The 18,582-nt window shown below is 43.7% G+C and overlaps 1 protein-coding gene across 1 annotated transcript in view; it reads left to right on the top strand.

Moving 5' to 3' along the window:
• The window catches only part of Sesn (Sestrin), a 59,865-nt gene extending 41,866 nt beyond the window's left edge, over positions 1–17,999 (top strand). The window contains exons 2-8 of the mRNA XM_071583832.1: positions 13,058–13,228; positions 13,347–13,529; positions 13,895–14,237; positions 14,588–14,892; positions 15,011–15,201; positions 15,319–15,463; positions 15,805–17,999. Of these exons, the coding sequence (XP_071439933.1) occupies positions 13,058–13,228; positions 13,347–13,529; positions 13,895–14,237; positions 14,588–14,892; positions 15,011–15,201; positions 15,319–15,463; positions 15,805–15,891 (1,425 nt within the window). The 3' untranslated portion in view covers positions 15,892–17,999. The remainder of the gene's footprint in view (positions 1–13,057; positions 13,229–13,346; positions 13,530–13,894; positions 14,238–14,587; positions 14,893–15,010; positions 15,202–15,318; positions 15,464–15,804) is intronic.
• The last annotated feature ends 583 nt before the right edge of the window (positions 18,000–18,582 follow it).

The following is an 18,582-nucleotide window of genomic DNA, read 5'->3' as shown; positions in this document are numbered from 1 at the left end:
TTTACAAACTCGCCTTCCTTGAAAATTAAAGCTTGATTTCCGCCGAATTTATTTGAATTTTATTACCCCGCCGTATGTGTGCCGTTCGCGGTGTCACGAGGAGCGATTTACTGCACCCATACAAACGCGGATGAATGGAAAATTAATTTTTGGTTCAGATTGTATCACACTGAGGTAGTTTCGCATGAAGTGGTTTACTGTGGACCCAGAAATATAATACCAAGTGGTGTTTCATTTGCCTGTGGGCGCCACTCTTTCGTTTGGCCGGGAAATATTCTCCTTTGTACTTCACGGCGTGAAAGACACAAACCTCGCCGCCCCCGCGATGCGACGAACCGAATACCCCTCCAGTATCTTTTTTAGTCTGCGGTATAAGGAAGTAGGACCTGTATACGATCGTTGCCATTGGGTATGGAGCACGCTTCAAGCGGGGGCGACACTCAAATCCGGGTCTCAGATTCCTGGAAATATTGGCCCGTGGTTTCTTTTTTTGGGAGACTTTTTAAGACGACGGTATACGATAGGGAGTGAATTATGGGTAGGCAGGCGCGAAGGGGACTAAAAATGCCGCAAATCGAGGCGATACACGTGGTATCATTTTGTTTGCGTGTGTGTGTACATATATAATTCTTCTGCGGGGTTCACCGCGTGCATTGTGGGCGGGTTTTCGGTTGCGTAAGGGAAGACTGGGCTGCCTTTCTGTGCCGGCCGGCGTAGTCACGGTACGCTGAGCGCAGCCCGACTCGTAAAAGATTTCCTCCTCCCCGACAAACCATCGCGGATATCACAATTCCCTAATTTCCCCCCCCCCCCTCCTTCTTCCCTCTTTCCCTGACCGCGTTTCAATCCGAGGCATTCGTTCTCGCCGCCTATATTACTTTCCATTCGGGGAACCGAGGAAAAAGGGAGGCGAGCGCGCTTGGAAAGGGAGAGAGCTCTCTTTTCGGTCCCATTCGATGGGCGGGAGGTGGAGAGAGGCTAGTCCGGGGTGAAGGAACGGAGATTTTAAAGAGTTTTGATAATGATTTCGTAACGATTCTTCCGACGCAGGTTTTTCATATAATCGAGCATTGCACATTGTGGAGGAAAATCTGCAGAAAAGTGTCCTCGAAATGTGGAATCCCGAGTTGTGCAGAGGAAAGTCGAAATGAATGGTAGAGGAGGGGGGGGTGTCGAATCCTGAAACTTGCAAGTGCGAGTGAAATTGCACGAGTGGGGAGATCGTGCGGTGATATTAAACGCTTTCGCAGTCGTCGTTGCGAGTTGGGACTGAATTTCAAGACCCAAGAGCGTAAATTACGTGTTTGGCCCACACTCATATTTTTAATCAAACCGTCCATTTGCGATCCTCTCACGGCCTTCACTTTTAACCGCGGATTCTCTCTTAGTTAAATCCTTTCGGTGTGGTGTGTAAATCATATTTTTTTTCAGCCTCGGTTGACAGTTCACATGTTTTAGAAGGCGAAAAAAGTTTACTTTTAAGACGTTGTCATCCGGCTTTTGGAAGAGGAAGTGTGCTCTTGTTCGCGTGTGGTTGTGTGTTAATATAATGCCTCCGGCCGTCTACCAAAGCGGAGGCATGGAGCCTTGACTAAAGATAGGGCTTTCTTAATCGGTGTGAAAATCCCATTGTCTCCGACCAGCGACTTGCGATATGCCAGTAAATGCATATTTTTTAAAAAAGAGAAGAATGCAATATTGTTTTATGTAACCATTCGCGTCTGTAAAGTTTCTTTCAGGGCCGCTACTTAGTACGTTTTTTTTTTTTAGATGTTTAAGTAACCGTTCACGATTGCAACCCTAGGCATGGAGGGCCCAGGTAATTTTTGACACTTGGTGCACCACTAGATACGGGAATGTGTAAAAAACATCGCTCAAGCGTCTCCTCCGTATGCATATGTAACTCATCTCAGCGAGCGTCATAGTAATACTAGGCTTCCTCGGTTTTTTCTTATCTCAGTAGCTCTCGCCTCGCCTTACAGGCTGGTGGACTGAATGCCGATTGCCTTTGAGAATGCCTGGAAAATTTTGATCTTAATACGAGTTTTTATACCGAATATGTTTCACCGCTGCCTTGGGTTAATATACTCAATTCAAAAACTTTCTCTCTCGGGTTTTTTTTTCGCCCTTGAGACGCGAATCGCGGATGCAACCGCGGCTCGAATTTATCATAAAACCGCATCACGTGTGAGGGTAAAAAATGATTAAAATTTCCATATCAGCCGAATACTAACAAGTTCCTTGCCTCTTGATGTAACTCGACGGTTTGAATGTGTGAGTTTCGATGATCAGTCGCCGTGTCACACTCGGGGTTGCGCTTTTTATCCGAGGATTTGCATCGCAGATCCACCCACCTCTCGTCCCGGGGTCATCCCTCGCGACATGAGCGAGTCGGGAAGTCAGTCGGAACGCCACGAAAGCGATCAATTTTTCGAGGTAAAAACCGTCGTATCTTCAACCTGAAATCAGTACTACCGTAGTTTACTCGGCTCAAGGGAAGTGAAGTCGGCGGGAGAAATCCGACCGCGACGTCCAATTAGCTTACGAAGGAAAAGCGAAAGGTTAAAAAAACGGGACGGAGGGAGAATCAAGCGTTTTTTGTTCCGACATAAAACAGACGTACAAATTCATCGAGCCATGTCATTCCTTCCTCATTGCTCCCGCCAATGCCGACGCCCCAAGCCGATAAGTGTCTCTATCTAGTCGAGCCTTCACTTTTTTTCCTTCAATCCCGCTTCGCATTTGTAGCGTTAGTTATAATCCGATCGCGGCGGCGACCGCTTCCGTCCTTTGTTTTCGGAGGTTCCTTTTCACTTTTTTCAAGGCTGTTCTTCAACGTGAGTGTATTCCGTGTTGAGAGCTCCCGAAACTGTTCATCGCAACGGTAGACTTAATTATTCTTCCCCTCTTCGTTGGTTGGCGGTCCTAGGATTTGCTCCTGTTTGGCGCTATCTGTTACGTAGTGAGAGGAAGGTTTTTTTGAGGATCACACACCATGCTCCACACGAACCATGGTTGAAACCCCTCAGTTTACGCATGCATTTGTAGGCTCTTCGGCTTTTCTTCCCTCTAAATATCTTCTACCCGGCGTTAGTTTAGATACGTAACGGCGTTTGCGTTCACGAGGCCGTAAGTTGAATCGGTGATGTCGAAATTAACTCCTCATGTATCCTGGGTACGATATCGCTTCGTTACTTCCTCGCGTCTGGTTTAGATTAAAAAAAATTTCAGCCAAAGACTCGTCTAGTTTAATTATCACTGCCCATTTGATCGTTCGTTATTTTGTCGTTTCTTCTTGCGAAGACCTTCCTTCTATCTCTTCTCCCTCCTGGAAGAGCATGTCATATTCCGCGAATTCTGCCGCGTTATCTTAACGGTCGTGGTCTTCTTCACGTCTTCAGCTCAATCCTCGCAATCCGGCTTCCACTTGTCTTTTTTGTCAGGAGTAGACATCGTGTGAAACAACTTAACTAAAAACCTAAACCTCATAGGGCACCGAAGTAATCTTTCGTTCGTTCGGCACACATTTTAATCGTTGCTCCTATCCTTATCGTAACTTCTAGTTCGAAATGACCCCCCCCCCCGGTTCATTGAGTAACAGGTGTTGGTTAGATAAGAAATAGGGATTAAAGAGTAGGTTGGATAAGATTAATATGCTCGTAAAGTTGAATTCGCTTCGTGCCGATATCTGTCGTGGCACAATTACTCATCACAAATCCATTAATTTGCCATTGAAAGCTTTCGGTGTAATTGAGGGAGTAGTCTCGTGATGGAAAGTTTCGTTTCAAGATTATATTTTATTTGAGGATTATTGATACGATGCCAAATTGTAGTTCCTGTCGCTTCCCACAAGTATTTTCTCGCGCATTAAAATCGAATTCTCAGCATAAATTTAGGTTCACTAGTCGGTTGATATTTGGAATGAGTTGTTTTCCTGCGATGGTGTTACGGGTTAAAGCACGGTTTCTTGCACCATAAGAGTTTAAAGGCTTACTTTTTTAACCGCTCGTCTGTTATCGAAAAGGAAATCCTCGTCCTTAAACACTATACGGCCCGAGTCGGCGGGAGAGCGGTGTCTCCGTTCCTTTCCCGAAGGTGGAAGCAGGGAGGATGCCGGTCGAGGAGAGGCAGATCACCTTGAGTCCGTTGAGCGGAGGAGAATATTTCGGGTCTCCTTCCAAGGCGTCGGTTTTTCTCTTCCTGTGTGTGTGTACACCCAATCGTTTCCTTCCTCCATTTTGGCGAACAGAAGCGAACCTGCTTCGAACTAACAACGGCCCCCTCCTCTCTCCCCCATCGCCAGCCTCCACCTCGCCCCCCCTGTGCCCTTCCATGTCGCTCTTTTCCCTCCGTCGCGTTTTCGTGCGTCTTGTTCACCCTCGCGAGGCACGGTTGCCACCTGTGACTCGACCCGTGAGCCGGTGATTTTTCGAGACCGTTTTCGATGGACGGGGTTGCCAACTCTTCTTCCGCGGGAAGTAATAATATTGATAATGAACCAGTGTGGGGTGGAGTTGGGGCGTTCTTCGAACAGAGATGCACGCGTGCATCCACATTCGAAATTTTGTCGGCCTGGGTTGGTTTATAATAATAGTGCGCATTTAATTACCCTGTGGCACGCATGTATCAGGCAAGCTCGCTGCTGGCCCTCTCTTTTCAATCTCTTACGAAAACAACCTTCATCCACCAGTCTTGTTATAAACTTCCTATGATCGCACAAACCAGTGAATGCTTCTCTCCTGTTATATTTAAAAACCTCGCGAGTCCTTGAAAGTATTTGTGAGATGTCGCTATCAACTGGATGCGTCGACTTCGATTGTTGGATTTATCGATATATATTGATCGAACGACCGACCGACTGGTCATAAGTAGGAGAGGAGTGCTGGAGCACCAGTTCGTTGTACTCGTATGATGTAAGCTTCCTCTGTTTGTTCACGAGATATCTCCCAATTTTCCCACTTTCTCCTGCCGGGTCCACCTTTATCTAAACCCAGAAGAAGAGCTGGCCTTCCTTTCTCGTTCAAATAAACACGCGGATTCTTTCGACTATTTTTACCTCGGCAGGCTCTTCCGGAACATGTTCGCCTCCGAAATTTCGCTCCGGCTCGGGCTTGTGGCCCCGTAGTGCAGTACTTCCTGTTGCGTGGGTGTGCACACATGACTCTTCCGCCTTCGCCATGTCATTGTGTCGTCCTCATGCCTTCCTGGGTGGAATTAATGCGTCTCTTAGATCGTGGGTGGAGTAGTGGGGAGGTCAATTCGCGCATATGACATTTGTGTGAACATTTTCGGGAGCGCAGCCTTGCACCCAATCCGCCCTACGAAGGCTACTTTGGATGCAGAACTGTTGGATCGTCACGCCGAAGGTCCATGTTCGGATCCCGGTGGAACGTCCCCCCCCCCCGGCTTCCTGCAGCCCGTTAACTTTTGAGAGCACGCCATTGCACGCACAGAGACGTAAAAGGAGGTTGCTTGCCTGGATGCAGTTATATCCGCGAGAGAGGAGGAACTTGAAGACGCTTGGTTTGGCTGCGGTGTGGCCTTATATCCTGCGACCAAAGTTAACACTATTCGCGTGGCTGCCATCTTGGAACGTGGTAAATCTGTAAAGAGCTGATCTCGGTGATACATTTGTAAGCCAGACGAGCGCATAAAATGTTGCCGTTTCAATTACTTCGGGGCGCAATGGAAATTGAACCGCTGAATACGGAAGGCTGTTTGTAAAAGAGATTAAATCGCCGTGATGTGAAATTCCAAGTTAACCGTCCAACCCGTTTTTATTGCGGTAGTGTTTTCTCAACACCGATTTCCCATGTATTTTTCGGCCTCAATTTAATCCTCGCTTTATTTCCTGCTTAGCTATCCATTCTTGGAACGTGGTCTCCATTCAATGCGCCAGTTGGGTGTGCTTATACTGACTTGAGGTGAGCAATGTAATTGCAATTCAATGCAGCCGTCTTGCTTTCATATTACCGAGGTCGCCAATGACTCTTCCAGTCACCGTGTCTGCCCCCCCCCCCACCGCCAATACTTCTGACGCGCGATATCAGAAGATATTTTTGTGACAATTCTCGCGTTATGGTTACCGATAAAGACAAAATCTTTTGTCACCAGGAGTTGTCCTATGTTGTCTATTGATTACGTATTCAATGCTGCTCTCTTTGTCTCTGATTGCGAAATATGATCAATACATGTTCTTTTCCTCGGTTCACGATCTATGTTTCATTAAGGTGGTACTTCCTGTAAAATGCACCTGCCTCTCTATCTCGTGTTCATTAGCAATACTGGGCTTCGGCGGCCTTTGTACGCGTATTTGGGTGGGGTCAAAAATAAGTTAATCGGAGCTTTTGCACCTTAATTTTTTCTTCCATTCAGAACCTTTTTAAAGAAATGTGGTGGTCATGCTTGCAGTATGGTAAATTTGTTGAAGAGGCAGGGTTGCTCTAATGGTAACTAGCCGAATGAAGTTTTGCTACTTGACCTTAATGATTGGGCCACGCCCTTATTCCCATGGTCTTTTTTTTTTTGTTTGCATCTTGTGCCGCGTTATAGCAATTGCTGAAGATTCAAATTTTCTTCCATTCAATCTCGTCGTTTTCTATAAATCAGCGGCAAGCATTCCTCCCTCCTCGGCGATATAAAATGGTGACGTGGAAGTGGATGAGCTGCTTTTTTTGTGAGGCATATAAAGTTTGAAGGTCACACCGCAATTTTGACCACTCTTCCCATCTCCTAATGGGTCTCCACGCTCTTACCCGCAATCTCTCCTCCCCCTTTATTCCACCTCCCACCCACCCCTTCTTATAACCCCTCCCCCCCACCCACCGATTCAGTCCGTCCGAGGCCTTTCCAAAGACCATGGATTGAAAATATGCTCCCTTCGTTGCATCGTCCTTATTACTACCTCTCCCCGCAACGGTGTCGTTCTAGTTCCTCCGTGCATGAATTCTTAGTAAAAATTAGAGAGCTCATTATTTGTACGATGGGGAAATCGTTGGCCGGCAGCAGGTCGCATTTCAGCGACTTTTTTTATCGCCCAAATGAGCGTAAATTGGATCCGCAATTAAGGATACTGCTGATGTTATGGATTGTAGTTGCGCCATCCCTTTTTATTTATTTATTTATTTTTAAAGTTTCTTCTTCTCCGACGTCGCGTCGAGGGGACCGCGTGATTTTTTCGTCGCGTTGAACGCCGATGTTTATTGCGGTGAATTTTCTGTGACTCACGTGGAATACGAGATAAAAAGGTGCGTGTTTACGACGTGTTAAGTGCCGATTAAACATCGGCTTAGGTGCCCGTGGTATTTTCTTGCAGCCTACCACCTTGCTGGGAACGAGTTCAAAAGTTGCCCCTTGATGTTAACTTGGCGGCTGAGGGAGAGGACTTTCAGAGATTCAGGGAATGCGAGAGAATAGAGATTTTGTTATGCACTGAGGGAAACCATTTAAGGCCACTCGCGGTGTGTAATTGTGTGTATGTATATGTACATATGCACTCACTGTATGCATACGTATACGTTCACGGTATGCACGGACGCGTGTGTCAGTTACTATACACTTATACAGGTGAATACGTAGGTGAGGTTACTTGTACAATTATATACGTGTTCATAGCGGATCATTTGCCCCGTAATTGCGAAGAGCACCTTGATTCCGCGTGTTCCTTCACTCGCTGCGGTGCGTCCGCAGTCTTTCGCCGATCGGGGGCAACTCTCTCTCCCCCTCATTGCTAATTAATTCCGTTTTCGGTTGCGTTATCTCACCTCCCATCCACACCTCCCATGAAAAGAGGCAGCCTCTTTCCCTTCCCGAGCATAACCCTAAGTTTATTTCCAGCGAGGCCTTTTGAAATTTGAAAAAAAGAAACGAAATTGTTTTTTCAATGAGTGAGAGGCGCGAGGCGGCTCGGTAACCGGGAAGGTTGCCGCGGAAACCAACCGGAAGCTTCGGGAAACTTCGATAACGAATGGGTGATCTCACATAGGATTTATCGGTGTGCCTGACAAAAACTTTGTTGGTGGGCGTCCTGACATGCTTTGGGGGCGGGAGAAGATGACCCATGTTATGGCTTGATGCAACGCTCGGTATCACGAAACCAACCGCCCCAAATGACTTGTCACTAGTCTTCTTGGCGGAAGAATTATCTGTGCCGAATGCGAATTGCTGCGGCGGCAACGGAAATAAATACGCTTAGGAACATAAACGCGTTCATGATTCTAGCCAATTGCGTTTCCGTGCCCGCATTCCCATGATCCGTTCAAAAAGTATCTATCTGCAGTTAATCATCGGGAGACGGTGAACAGCTCCGGTGACACTCGGGAGAGATGTATTTTTTCCGGAGCATCGAGTACGGACAGGTGCGACCTTGGTTGAATTCAATACGAGTTACCGATCCAAGACTCGTCCGTAGAAGAATTCTTGGCGGGTTGAACCGTCGGGATACTTGTATGTATTCCGAGTCGTCTTGTATGCGAGGCGGCTGCGGCCGAGGCGCGTCTCCCATTTTCTGTCGTTCTCGTCGGTGACGACACTCCCCGTGGAAGCTTTCGAATCCAGCAAAACTCGTTTTAGTCGTGGCAGCGGAAGGGATTGTACATATGGGATCCGGTGTGGAAACATAGTCATTTCTTCGGCCTATCGGTGGGAGCGATGTAGTTGCAATTCTCTAGTGTGGGCGTTTTTATTTGGTCCGTGGGAGAATGGTGGGAATACTACCTTGATCAAAAAGTTCCAGGAATAACCACTGTGTGGCGCTCCCATCGTTCCGATTTGAGTTCTGTTTTTTTTGTTAAATTGGTACATCTGTTGTTGATATTCCCTTTAAATCTTAGTGTCATAACTTGACATTTGCAAAAATTACGTAGCCAAGAGTACATCTATCTCTGTGTGTGTTGGCGATTTTTTACAATTTCAGAAATGGATTTAAATTTGCAACAACGAACTTGTATTAAATTTTGCGTAAAAAACGGATTTAGTGGCGCACGGACGTTGGAAATGTTGGAAAAGTGTTTCGGCAACGATTCTCTAAAAAAAACGGTCGTTTACCAGTGGCACGAGCGGTTCAGAAGTGGTCGTGAGTCAATCGAAGATGATGAACGCAGTGGCAGACCATCGACATCGAAAGTCGGTGAAAAAATTGATAAAGTAAAAGAAATGTTGGTCAATAACCGCAAATTAACCATCAGAGAAATAGCGGAGGACTTGAACATTGCCTATGGATCCACCCAAGACATTGTGGTTAATGATTTGGGTTTCCGTCGTGTAGCAGCAAAGTTGGTACCAAAAGACCTCAATTTCATGCAAAAAAAGAGACCGTGTTGACGTCGCAAAAGACATGATTTGCGAGGCTGAATCCGATCCCACATTCATCAAAAGGATCATTACTGGAGACGAGACGTGGGTTTATGAGTACGACACGCAATCCAGACATCAGGCAAGTGAATGGCGTTCACCAAATGAGCCGAGACCAAAAAAACCACGTCGTTTTCAGTCAAAAAAGAAGGCAATGCTGACGGTTTTCATGGATTACAACGGTGTAGTGCATCATGAATTTTTGCCAGAAGGCCAGACAGTAAACAAAGAGTATTATTTGGGCGTTATGAGACGTTTGCGTGAAGCAATTCGCCGAAAGAGACCAGAAATGTGGGCAGAAAACTCGTGGATTTTGCACCAATGATAACGCACCGTCGCACAGTGCTATCATTATTCGTAATTTTTTGACGAAAAATGCAACAAATACCATCCAACAGCCACCGAATTCACCTGATTTGGCTCCCTGTGACTTCTTTCTGTTCAATCGAGTTAAAAAACCATTACGGGGAACGCGTTTTAGCAGCCGAGAGGAAGTAATGGAAAAATCGCAGGAAGCACTGATGGACATACCGAAAACCGACCGTAACTTTTGCAAATGTCAAGTTATGACACTAAGATTTAAAGGGAATATCAACAACAGATGTACCAATTTAACAAAAAAAACAGAACTCAAATCGGAACGATGGGACCGCCACACGGTGGTTATTCCGGGAACTTTTTGATCAAGGTAGTATTTCCTTTAAAATTAACGACGACCGCTGGGCGCTACACATACTATATTCGCTTGGTGATTACTCTATATACGGGGTTTGCGTGTTTTTTTGCCCGGGGTTCTATCATGAGTGCGTGTGATCTTGTTCTACGTTAACCACTCGTAATTTGCCATCGCCGCGCGTCTAATTTTTCCACTTTCGCCGTGATTTTTGCTCTGGGCCGGATCGGAAAAGAACGAATCAGCCGTAAGATGGGAGACACTTACTTAATTTAATGGAACATTACTATAATTTAATGCCTGCCGTGCTTGTCATACCTTTTTGAGGTTTGGCACCATCCCGATGTACTTTTCCGGAAATTAAGTGCTTTACTACCCCTTACCTTTTTTCTTCTCGAGAGAGTTTGACCGAAGCCCCCGAAAAAATTAAAAAGAAATAACCTCCCGGGCGATTATTTTTCTTTCAAACATTTTAAATAGAAAAACTTTGGTCTCTCTCGCGTGCCAAGAGAAAATCAAGGAATAGCAGAGAGGTAGGTGGAGCCCTTGGCACGTGGGAAAGCCTGGGGAATAACAAAGGACCCCTTTGTCTCTGGACAAATTTGCTGGACGTTCTTTTATAAGCGGTTAATGGCTTCGGGGCGACGTTAGAGGTTTCCCTTGTAATACATCTCCATGCGCGGTCAATGCCCCGATTTCTCTCATTATCTGTCTACGCTCCTCCGCTCAAGTCTCTTGCCGGTAGTTGCAATTCTCGTATCAGTTTTCTCGCCGTCTCGGTCAACTTCCTCCCGAGATGCGGCCGTTCGCCACCGCATTGGGTCGCCCTGATTTCTTTCCCTAATAAACCATTCCTCCGCGCACCAAGGACCAGCGCTCATGCATTGTTGTTCAGGGCGATGGATCTGCATCTAGATACACTTGGAAATATATAAGAATCCTAAATGCCGATTATTATCCGTCATATCGTAATCTTCAAGATCAGAAATGACGAAAAAAAGGATGTCAATTTCTTATACGGAAATTTCTGAGTATCTTTTTATCGTGTGTTTCTGAGCAATTGTGTTACGTTTGCCTTTTTGGATTTCAAGATTTTTTGTTATTTAATGGTTTGCGGCGCTTGAGCTTCATATTAGCAGCCTCTTCCAACCCCCCCCCCCACTTCAGCCACTTCTCGTGGAGTGTTAATTTTCTTGGCATGCCTTTTGCCTTTCTCTTATCCATCTCTTCTGTCATCCCCGTAGTAAATGTGGTATGGGAAAAGTAGGCGCGGCTAGAGCTATGGAACTAGCACAACAAACAAGTAGCCTAAAAAAATGGCCTCCTCGGAAAGATGGTGCGAGTTTCCCATTCAAATTTGTGCGGAAGGAAGGCTATTGGAGAGTTGAATCAAATGCCTTAGTGCTAGTCATTTCTCGTTCCTATTGATTACTCGATCGAATAACGGATTAAAGACAGAAAAAAAAACTCGAACGGAATCTGGCAACCATGCGATTTTTCCAATACATCCAGTAGCCGAACGCGGTTTGTGCGCTCAGGACTAATTTTTTTTACGTTGGGGAAATTTGCGTCCAGGGCGCTGCGAAAATGGGGGGGAGGGGCTCACCACCTTGACTCAGAAAGCCGCATTCTTACCTTTTGTTTAGTTCGGGTCGGTAAGTGTTGAAAGGACCAGCTGTGGGGAGGGAGCGAAGGGGGGGAGGGGCGGAAGTCGGGGAGTGCCAGCTGCCGCACCCGCCTTGCCCGCATCCAATAAACCCTGCGCAACGTGGGGTGCAGTTTACTTCTCTCCCTGTCCCGACAACCCTCCTCCCTCCCCCTCCCAGACCAAACTTACCCTTCTTACCCTTGCCCAGCAGCTCGCACACCTCGCGTTCCATCCCCTCCACCTATTGGCCTGCTGCGCTCGCTGACTGACTGACGTACGCTCCACGGAACACCTTTCTTCCCATCCCCCTCAAAGTTCCCCCCCCCCCCACAACCCCTCCATCCCGGTTGGATTTTTACTGGGGCACCGCAAATTTGATTGGGCAGCCCTGGTTCAAACTTATCCCCGCGAAGAAGAGTGTCATCAACGGCCGTGTCGCACCGTGCGTGTTTCGATGGAAATTTCCCAAAACCTTCCCCCCCCCCTCTCTCTCAACTCCCTTACCTTCACTCTCTCGTGCCCCGGACCGTACCCCATCCCTCCACGTTTTCTCGAGAGTCACCATTTTCCTTCTTGAAGAGTGTTTCTTAGGGTTCAAACGAGGCGAGGCTCGTGTCCTCCCACGGGTGGTTTTCTTTACTTGGAGGGTCCCATTGGCCGACCACTTCGTTATTATCGATTGGCATGTTTTGGAAGTGGTCTTGGAAGAAATGTGGCAGCGGCCGCTGCTCGACGAGATGGTCTCGCGGTGGCGGGCGGGAGAACGTAATCCACCTTGTTGTTGCCTCAACCGGTTGTGCCCTCCTTGATTGAGCTATTGTTAAGGCCTATCCCTCTCTCTCTCTCTCTCTCACTCTCTTTCTTGCCGCCCATACTTCCTGCAGGCGTCCTCCCTCCCCCTTTCCTCTTTCTTATTGGTCAACCTTGAGGTAGGGCAGTTTGGGGACTTAATTTTAGCCAAGGACATCCTTATGCTGATAGACAGCTGCTTAAAGCATTGGTTAGTTTGATGAGATAGATCTCCAAGACCTGTAAACCCTATGGATATTGTTATCATTTAGTTTAATAGGTGGCGTCCGGTTGCATAACAGTAATCCACTTGAGATTTTTCATCAATTTTGATAATGTATTAATTCTTTAATATCTAAATCGAATGAAGAAGGGATTTGAATGAGGGTGAGGCTGTGTCACCCCTTATGAATTCAACTAATTCCGTTTTTGCAATATACACATTGAGTAATAGTGTTAACTTTAAAATTTTGTGAATTTTAATAATACTATCATAAAATAATTGCTCAGCAGTAATAGTGCTCAAATGTCTCTTACAATTGTTTTGAGTTTTTGACAACAGTTGCTCATGAATTTCTCTCTTTTTTTCTTTTCAGACCCATATGCTGTTCATAGATGCGTTTCTGCAAAACAACAGACTGGATCACGTTACACAAGTAATTGGATATCATCCAACATACCTGGATGTCTTCTTACGCACGCAGAACTTCATTCTCAGGGGGGATGGGCCACTTCCTTATGACTACCGCCACTTCATTGCTATAATGGTAAGAAACCATTGAAGTAGTTAGTAAATTCGAAAGCTTTTTCCTTCAATCTAAAGTTAAAAATTCAGAATTTCAGTATTTATATCTACATGACACTTTTCAATTCTTTGCACTCTAGGCTGCTGGTAGGCATCAGTGCAGTTATCTCATCAATCTGCAAAAACAGGAGTTCCTTCTTCAAGGAGGCGATCAAACCTGGCTGAAGGGTCTTTCCCAAATACCACAGAAACTCAGGGACTTGTACGAGATCAACAAGATTCTTGCCCACAGGCCCTGGCTCCTCAACAAGTCACATATTGAGGTAAGTTTCTGATTAATGGATAATTTTTCATATATTGATTTGATTCATCCGTAAGTGCATCGTCAAGACTCTTTCAAAACTTCAAAACAAACTACTAGAAGCATCATCGTTTGACTTTAATGCCAATTATTTGTTGATATCCAGAACATTTCTTTATTACCATCTCTTCTTTTTCGCATGTAACTGACTTTGGTAAGCCAGAATAACTGATAAATGAATATTAGATAAATGTTTCAAGGATGCTGTAGTAAATGTGTCATTGGATTGGACTGCATAAAAAAATTAAGCTATCAACCACAATACCAGTTTTTAAGCATTGGACGATTTAAGTAGTAATGTATGTATTTTCATTTGTTACCTTGCAGAAGCTCACAAAAGGGAAGGATAGCTGGTCATTAGCTGAGGTTGTGCATGCCATCGTCCTCCTTGCACACTTCCACTCACTCTCATCATTTGTGTTTGGCTGCGGTGTCAATGAGGAAGTAGACCGTGCCATCCTGGCATCTCCCACGTCCAATAACTCGGCAGCTGCACATCCAGGAGGGAGGAGCAGTCCTACTACACCCACTGCCAATAGTGAACCCATTGTCAATTCAACGTCAGCGAGTTCTCGGGGGACATCATCTCCCCCATTGCGGGCTGGCTCTCCCCATTCTTTGTCTGCATCAACTCACTATGGCCCAGTTGGATCTCCGATCTCACACAATGGTAAGCATAGTTTTTCTTTATGTCAATTAGCATTTATGGGCTAAAAGGAATATCAAAAAATGCATACTGTGAGTCACGAACTTACATGCATTGGTTTTTGGCTTTGTGGGGAATACGTTCCTAATATATTACACATTTATGGGCTTGGTCCAAAAGTAGAAATCACAATACTTATTTATTCTTAAAAGATTGTTAAGTGTGGGTGTACAATGTGGGCAAGATCAAGTCATGATGTAAAAGCAGTTCACCTGAGAAAAGAAGTGACTCTTTTGACTTCTGACTCAACTTGAACTTAACTTTTTCCCTTTGTTGCATATTTTTAACCTTGTCATTCCCTTTTTCACCTCTAGGGGAAGTCCTCATTGTGAGTGGGAATGTATGCAGTGGTGAGCTGGAGGCAGTGGGCGTGGAGACTCTCATGCAAAGGATGAAGTCACTCTCTGAGAGGGCCGAGGAATTCTCAGCCGAGGAGCGAACGAAGCGTTTTGAGCATGTAGAGTCACAGAGTGCAGAACTTCTCCTCTCCCCTGCCGGAATGAACTCCACGACTCAAATAAAGGCTGATATTGGCCAGTTTGTTGATGACCCCACCTTCCTTTATCAGGATTTTGCAAGGCGTGGAGAAATGGGTGACATCCCTACTTTCAGGGTTCAGGTTGGTATTGTCTCATTTTCTGTTCTCTTAAGGAATTATGGGGGGGAGAGGGATTTTTGTGGTATGCATAGTTTTCAGATTGTGTTAACTAATTGGATATTGGTTATTCTTTTCATAGGATTACTCCTGGGATGATCATGGATACTCACTAGTCAATAGATTGTATAATGATGTTGGGAACCTTTTGGATGAGAAATTTAAGACTGCATATAATCTCACCTATTATACTATGGGAGGCCGGAAAGATGTTGACACTTCAAGATTCCGTCGAGCCATCTGGAACTACATCCAATGCATGTTTGGAATAAGGTATGTATTGCCGACGCTGTGGTTGATGAGATTGAAAGGAACTTTTTAAAATGCCTTTAATTTTTTTGTGTTTTTTCATTGTTTAACCAACTCTTTAATCTGCTTTATTTTCTTTAGGCATGATGACTATGACTATGGAGAAGTGAACCAGTTGCTCGAAAGATCTCTTAAGGCTTTTATCAAGTCTGCTTGCTGCTTCCCAGAGAGGGTTACAAAGAAAGACTATGACAGTGTGCTGAGGGAGTTTAAGCATAGTGAAAAGGTGAGGTATTAATTTAGTGTTTTCTTTTAAGCACCGTGTTGTAGTTTTGCTCTGGAGTTGACTCCTCATTATATTACAATCTGTGACCCATAAATGGTTCAGGCACACTTTTTTTCTTCAAGTTTCATAATATATAATTTTAATATTTTTCCATCATATTAACCAACCTATTAATGCAGTAAAGAATGGATAATGAATCTATTCTACATTCTTCTAGTGAATCTATTCTATGCTACTTTCTTCAATTTCTTATTTTTTCAAAAAGTTCACCCACCCAAATAAGCTGAAGTTGTTTTCATGTCCTATGATTATGACTAATTGAGTGTTTTCTTGTTTCATAGGTGCATGTTAATCTGATGGTGCTAGAAGCTAGGATGCAGGCAGAGCTCCTTTACGCTCTGAGGGCTGTGATGCGATACATGACGTAGAGTTAGGAGAAGCGGCCAATGGGTCAAAAGTTGGGGGTGCATTGGTTGCAGGGGGGAAGCCCGCTGAAGAAGAGGGCTTACAGTTGGGCTTTCAATGGATTTTTTTGGAAGGAAGTTGTCGACAGTGCGCGGAATGTGAAATTGAAGGAAGTGATGATGACCTCAACTGAACTTTTAAAGGAAGAAAGAAAAAAAAGGAAGCACACAAGAACCCTGCGGCTCAAAAAAAAAGACTTGTAATGCACATAAGGAAAGAGAGAACCCCTTAAGTGTTTTTGCCCATACTTCCCAGTGCACTCGGTTCTTTTTGAGGTTAAAAAAAAGAAGAAAAAAGTAATGAACGTTTTTTTCGGGTGATTTGCAGAGAAGAGACCCTCAAATTTTCCCAAAGTCACTCCTCCGAAAAAAAAAAGAAATGATCCTCTTCCACCAATTGTTTTTATATATATATATTATATATTACATATAGCATCCTTTTGTCCTGTGATAGCATTGTTCCCATCGACAACCATCGTGTCCTCCTCCATAATCTTGGCTTTTTTCATCTTCCCCAAAGAGTATATAATGTACATTTTTAGGTTTTTTTAAATAGAGTTTTTGTTTCTGTTTTTGTCCTACAGAAAGTAAAACTCTTCCATTTTCCGCCATTTTTTTTCTCATGCCTATTGGTATATGAATGAAATACTCTGTGCATGGTGGAAAAAAAAAGAAAAGACTTTTAATGATTCCTTGCTGAAAGGTTTTTTCCCTAATTTCCCCCACCAGTGTGTATTGACTGAACTGTGAAAAAAAAATTGGACCTCTCCAAAAGACTTGGCACGTTGTGTTTTGTTGTGAAAGTGAGTTTAATGGCTGTACTGTATGAAAGAAAAGAAAAAAGAGGGGAAACTCTAAGAAGGCCCTGGATGTAATTTTACTGTGGTTAAATTCTGAAGATGCTGACCCTGTATAGTTTTTTGCTGGTCATCGATTGTGATTTTTTTGTGGGTGTGACGAGAAGGTTGACCTCATTGGCAGGTAGTTGGTTAGGATGGCATTTTTTTTTCCTACTGCCAGGCTGGTGTCTAAGGAAGCAGGGTCAGAATGGTGATTACAGGACTGCTTAACTGTGATCCATCTCAAGTAAACACACACCCATGTACCTCCATAAGAAAGAAAGATAAAATATATATAAATATAGATATATTAAAAAAATGTTTTACCCTATGCAGGAAGTACTGGGAACTGCTTTTGTGTGTGATAAAAAATAAAATGAATATTGATATTACATAAAAACTGGCCTTTAAATTTAGTAAACACCTGCCTAAATTGGGGGGAAAAGATTGTGATGTTATTATGGTTTGTTTCTATGGCACAAAACTTTTAACTGTTGAATGACTGTGATTTGTTGCTACATTAGATTTTGTTGGCTCCCAAGCTTCACGGTAGGCTGTCTTTTGGACACTTCTTCTCACTTGTAGCATTACTGCATGCTGGTATTTTGTAAAACTGGACTAGACTATATATATACTCGTGTAAATGTAATCAGAAGCTAAATTTGCTGCCAAGAAGTGGAAAATTTTAAATTCCTATCAATTTGGCATTGTCAAAATTTAGTATACAGGAATGTAATCTCATTATTCCATTGGTTTTGGAAACAAAAAAAAATCCCTTGAATTTTTTATCCTAATGCTAACTAGAATTTAAATCGCTTTTGAAAAGTCAACCCTCACGAGTGTATATATGAGCAAAACATATGTATGTAAACCACTTGGAACTGAATTTTCTAGTGTCTATTAAAAATATCATTAGTATTAACAGACTCAAGTGGTCATTTGTAGAATGATGAAGCTGTCCATGCTCCTTGATGTTTGAATTTGACTTTAAACAGTCTTTAACTGTGAAGGAATGTGTAGCATTAAAATAGAGGAAGTTTTTGTGACGATGCCTGTGCCAAGAAACTTGGGTCCTGACTCTTCCATGTAGGATTTGCCAGTTGCCTCATCTACAGAGCTTTTTACTTTGCCTATTTATTTAACACATATATTGCTTCAGCGAAGCTTTTGTGTGAATAGAAACTTGAATTATGTGAAAGTAATGTGAGTTAATAAATATCCCAATTTGAAATATCTGGTATTTTTTTATTCCCATGCTTATTTTTAATACCCTAATGCTTGGTTTGCTAGTTAGGCATATGAATATGAAACATCCTTAATGCTCCTGCTTTATATCATGGAGTTGTTTACAAAAGCACTTTTTTAATATTACAATGAATTAAACTGAAAGGTGTATGAACCAATATACCAAATTGTTTGGGGGAAGATTTAAGTGAAAAATGGGAAGTAATTTGAGCGTTGTTGAGCTGAAAAAAGAAGTATGAATGGCATTTGATATAATCTATGGTGGGATAACACTTAGAAAGAAGCACCTAAACTAATCAAATAGTATTAAAGACAAAAAGTCTTATGCAAGTAGTTGTGCAGATATTATGTAATGTGCATAGACAAAATTGAAGTCTCATAAAATGTTGCTTTCTTGGGAGAAGGGGTAAAAAGAGGAAAAGCTATCGGATATCAGCAATTTTGAAAAAAAATACTTGAGGGATTACTTTTTTGGAAAGGTTAGAAGTAAACAGGAAACTTACCTTCAGGACCATTTGATTAAAATAGCAGGATCTGATAATAAAATTGTTACATAAAGTCCAACAAAAAA

The sequence above is a fragment of the Hetaerina americana genome, unplaced genomic scaffold (genome assembly GCF_022747635.1).
Source record: "Hetaerina americana unplaced genomic scaffold, ioHetAmer1.1.p SCAF_15, whole genome shotgun sequence".
NCBI classification, from domain to species: domain Eukaryota; kingdom Metazoa; phylum Arthropoda; class Insecta; order Odonata; family Calopterygidae; genus Hetaerina; species Hetaerina americana.
Note: the sequence above shows the minus strand (reverse complement) of the source record. Positions and strands in the feature narration are given on the sequence as shown.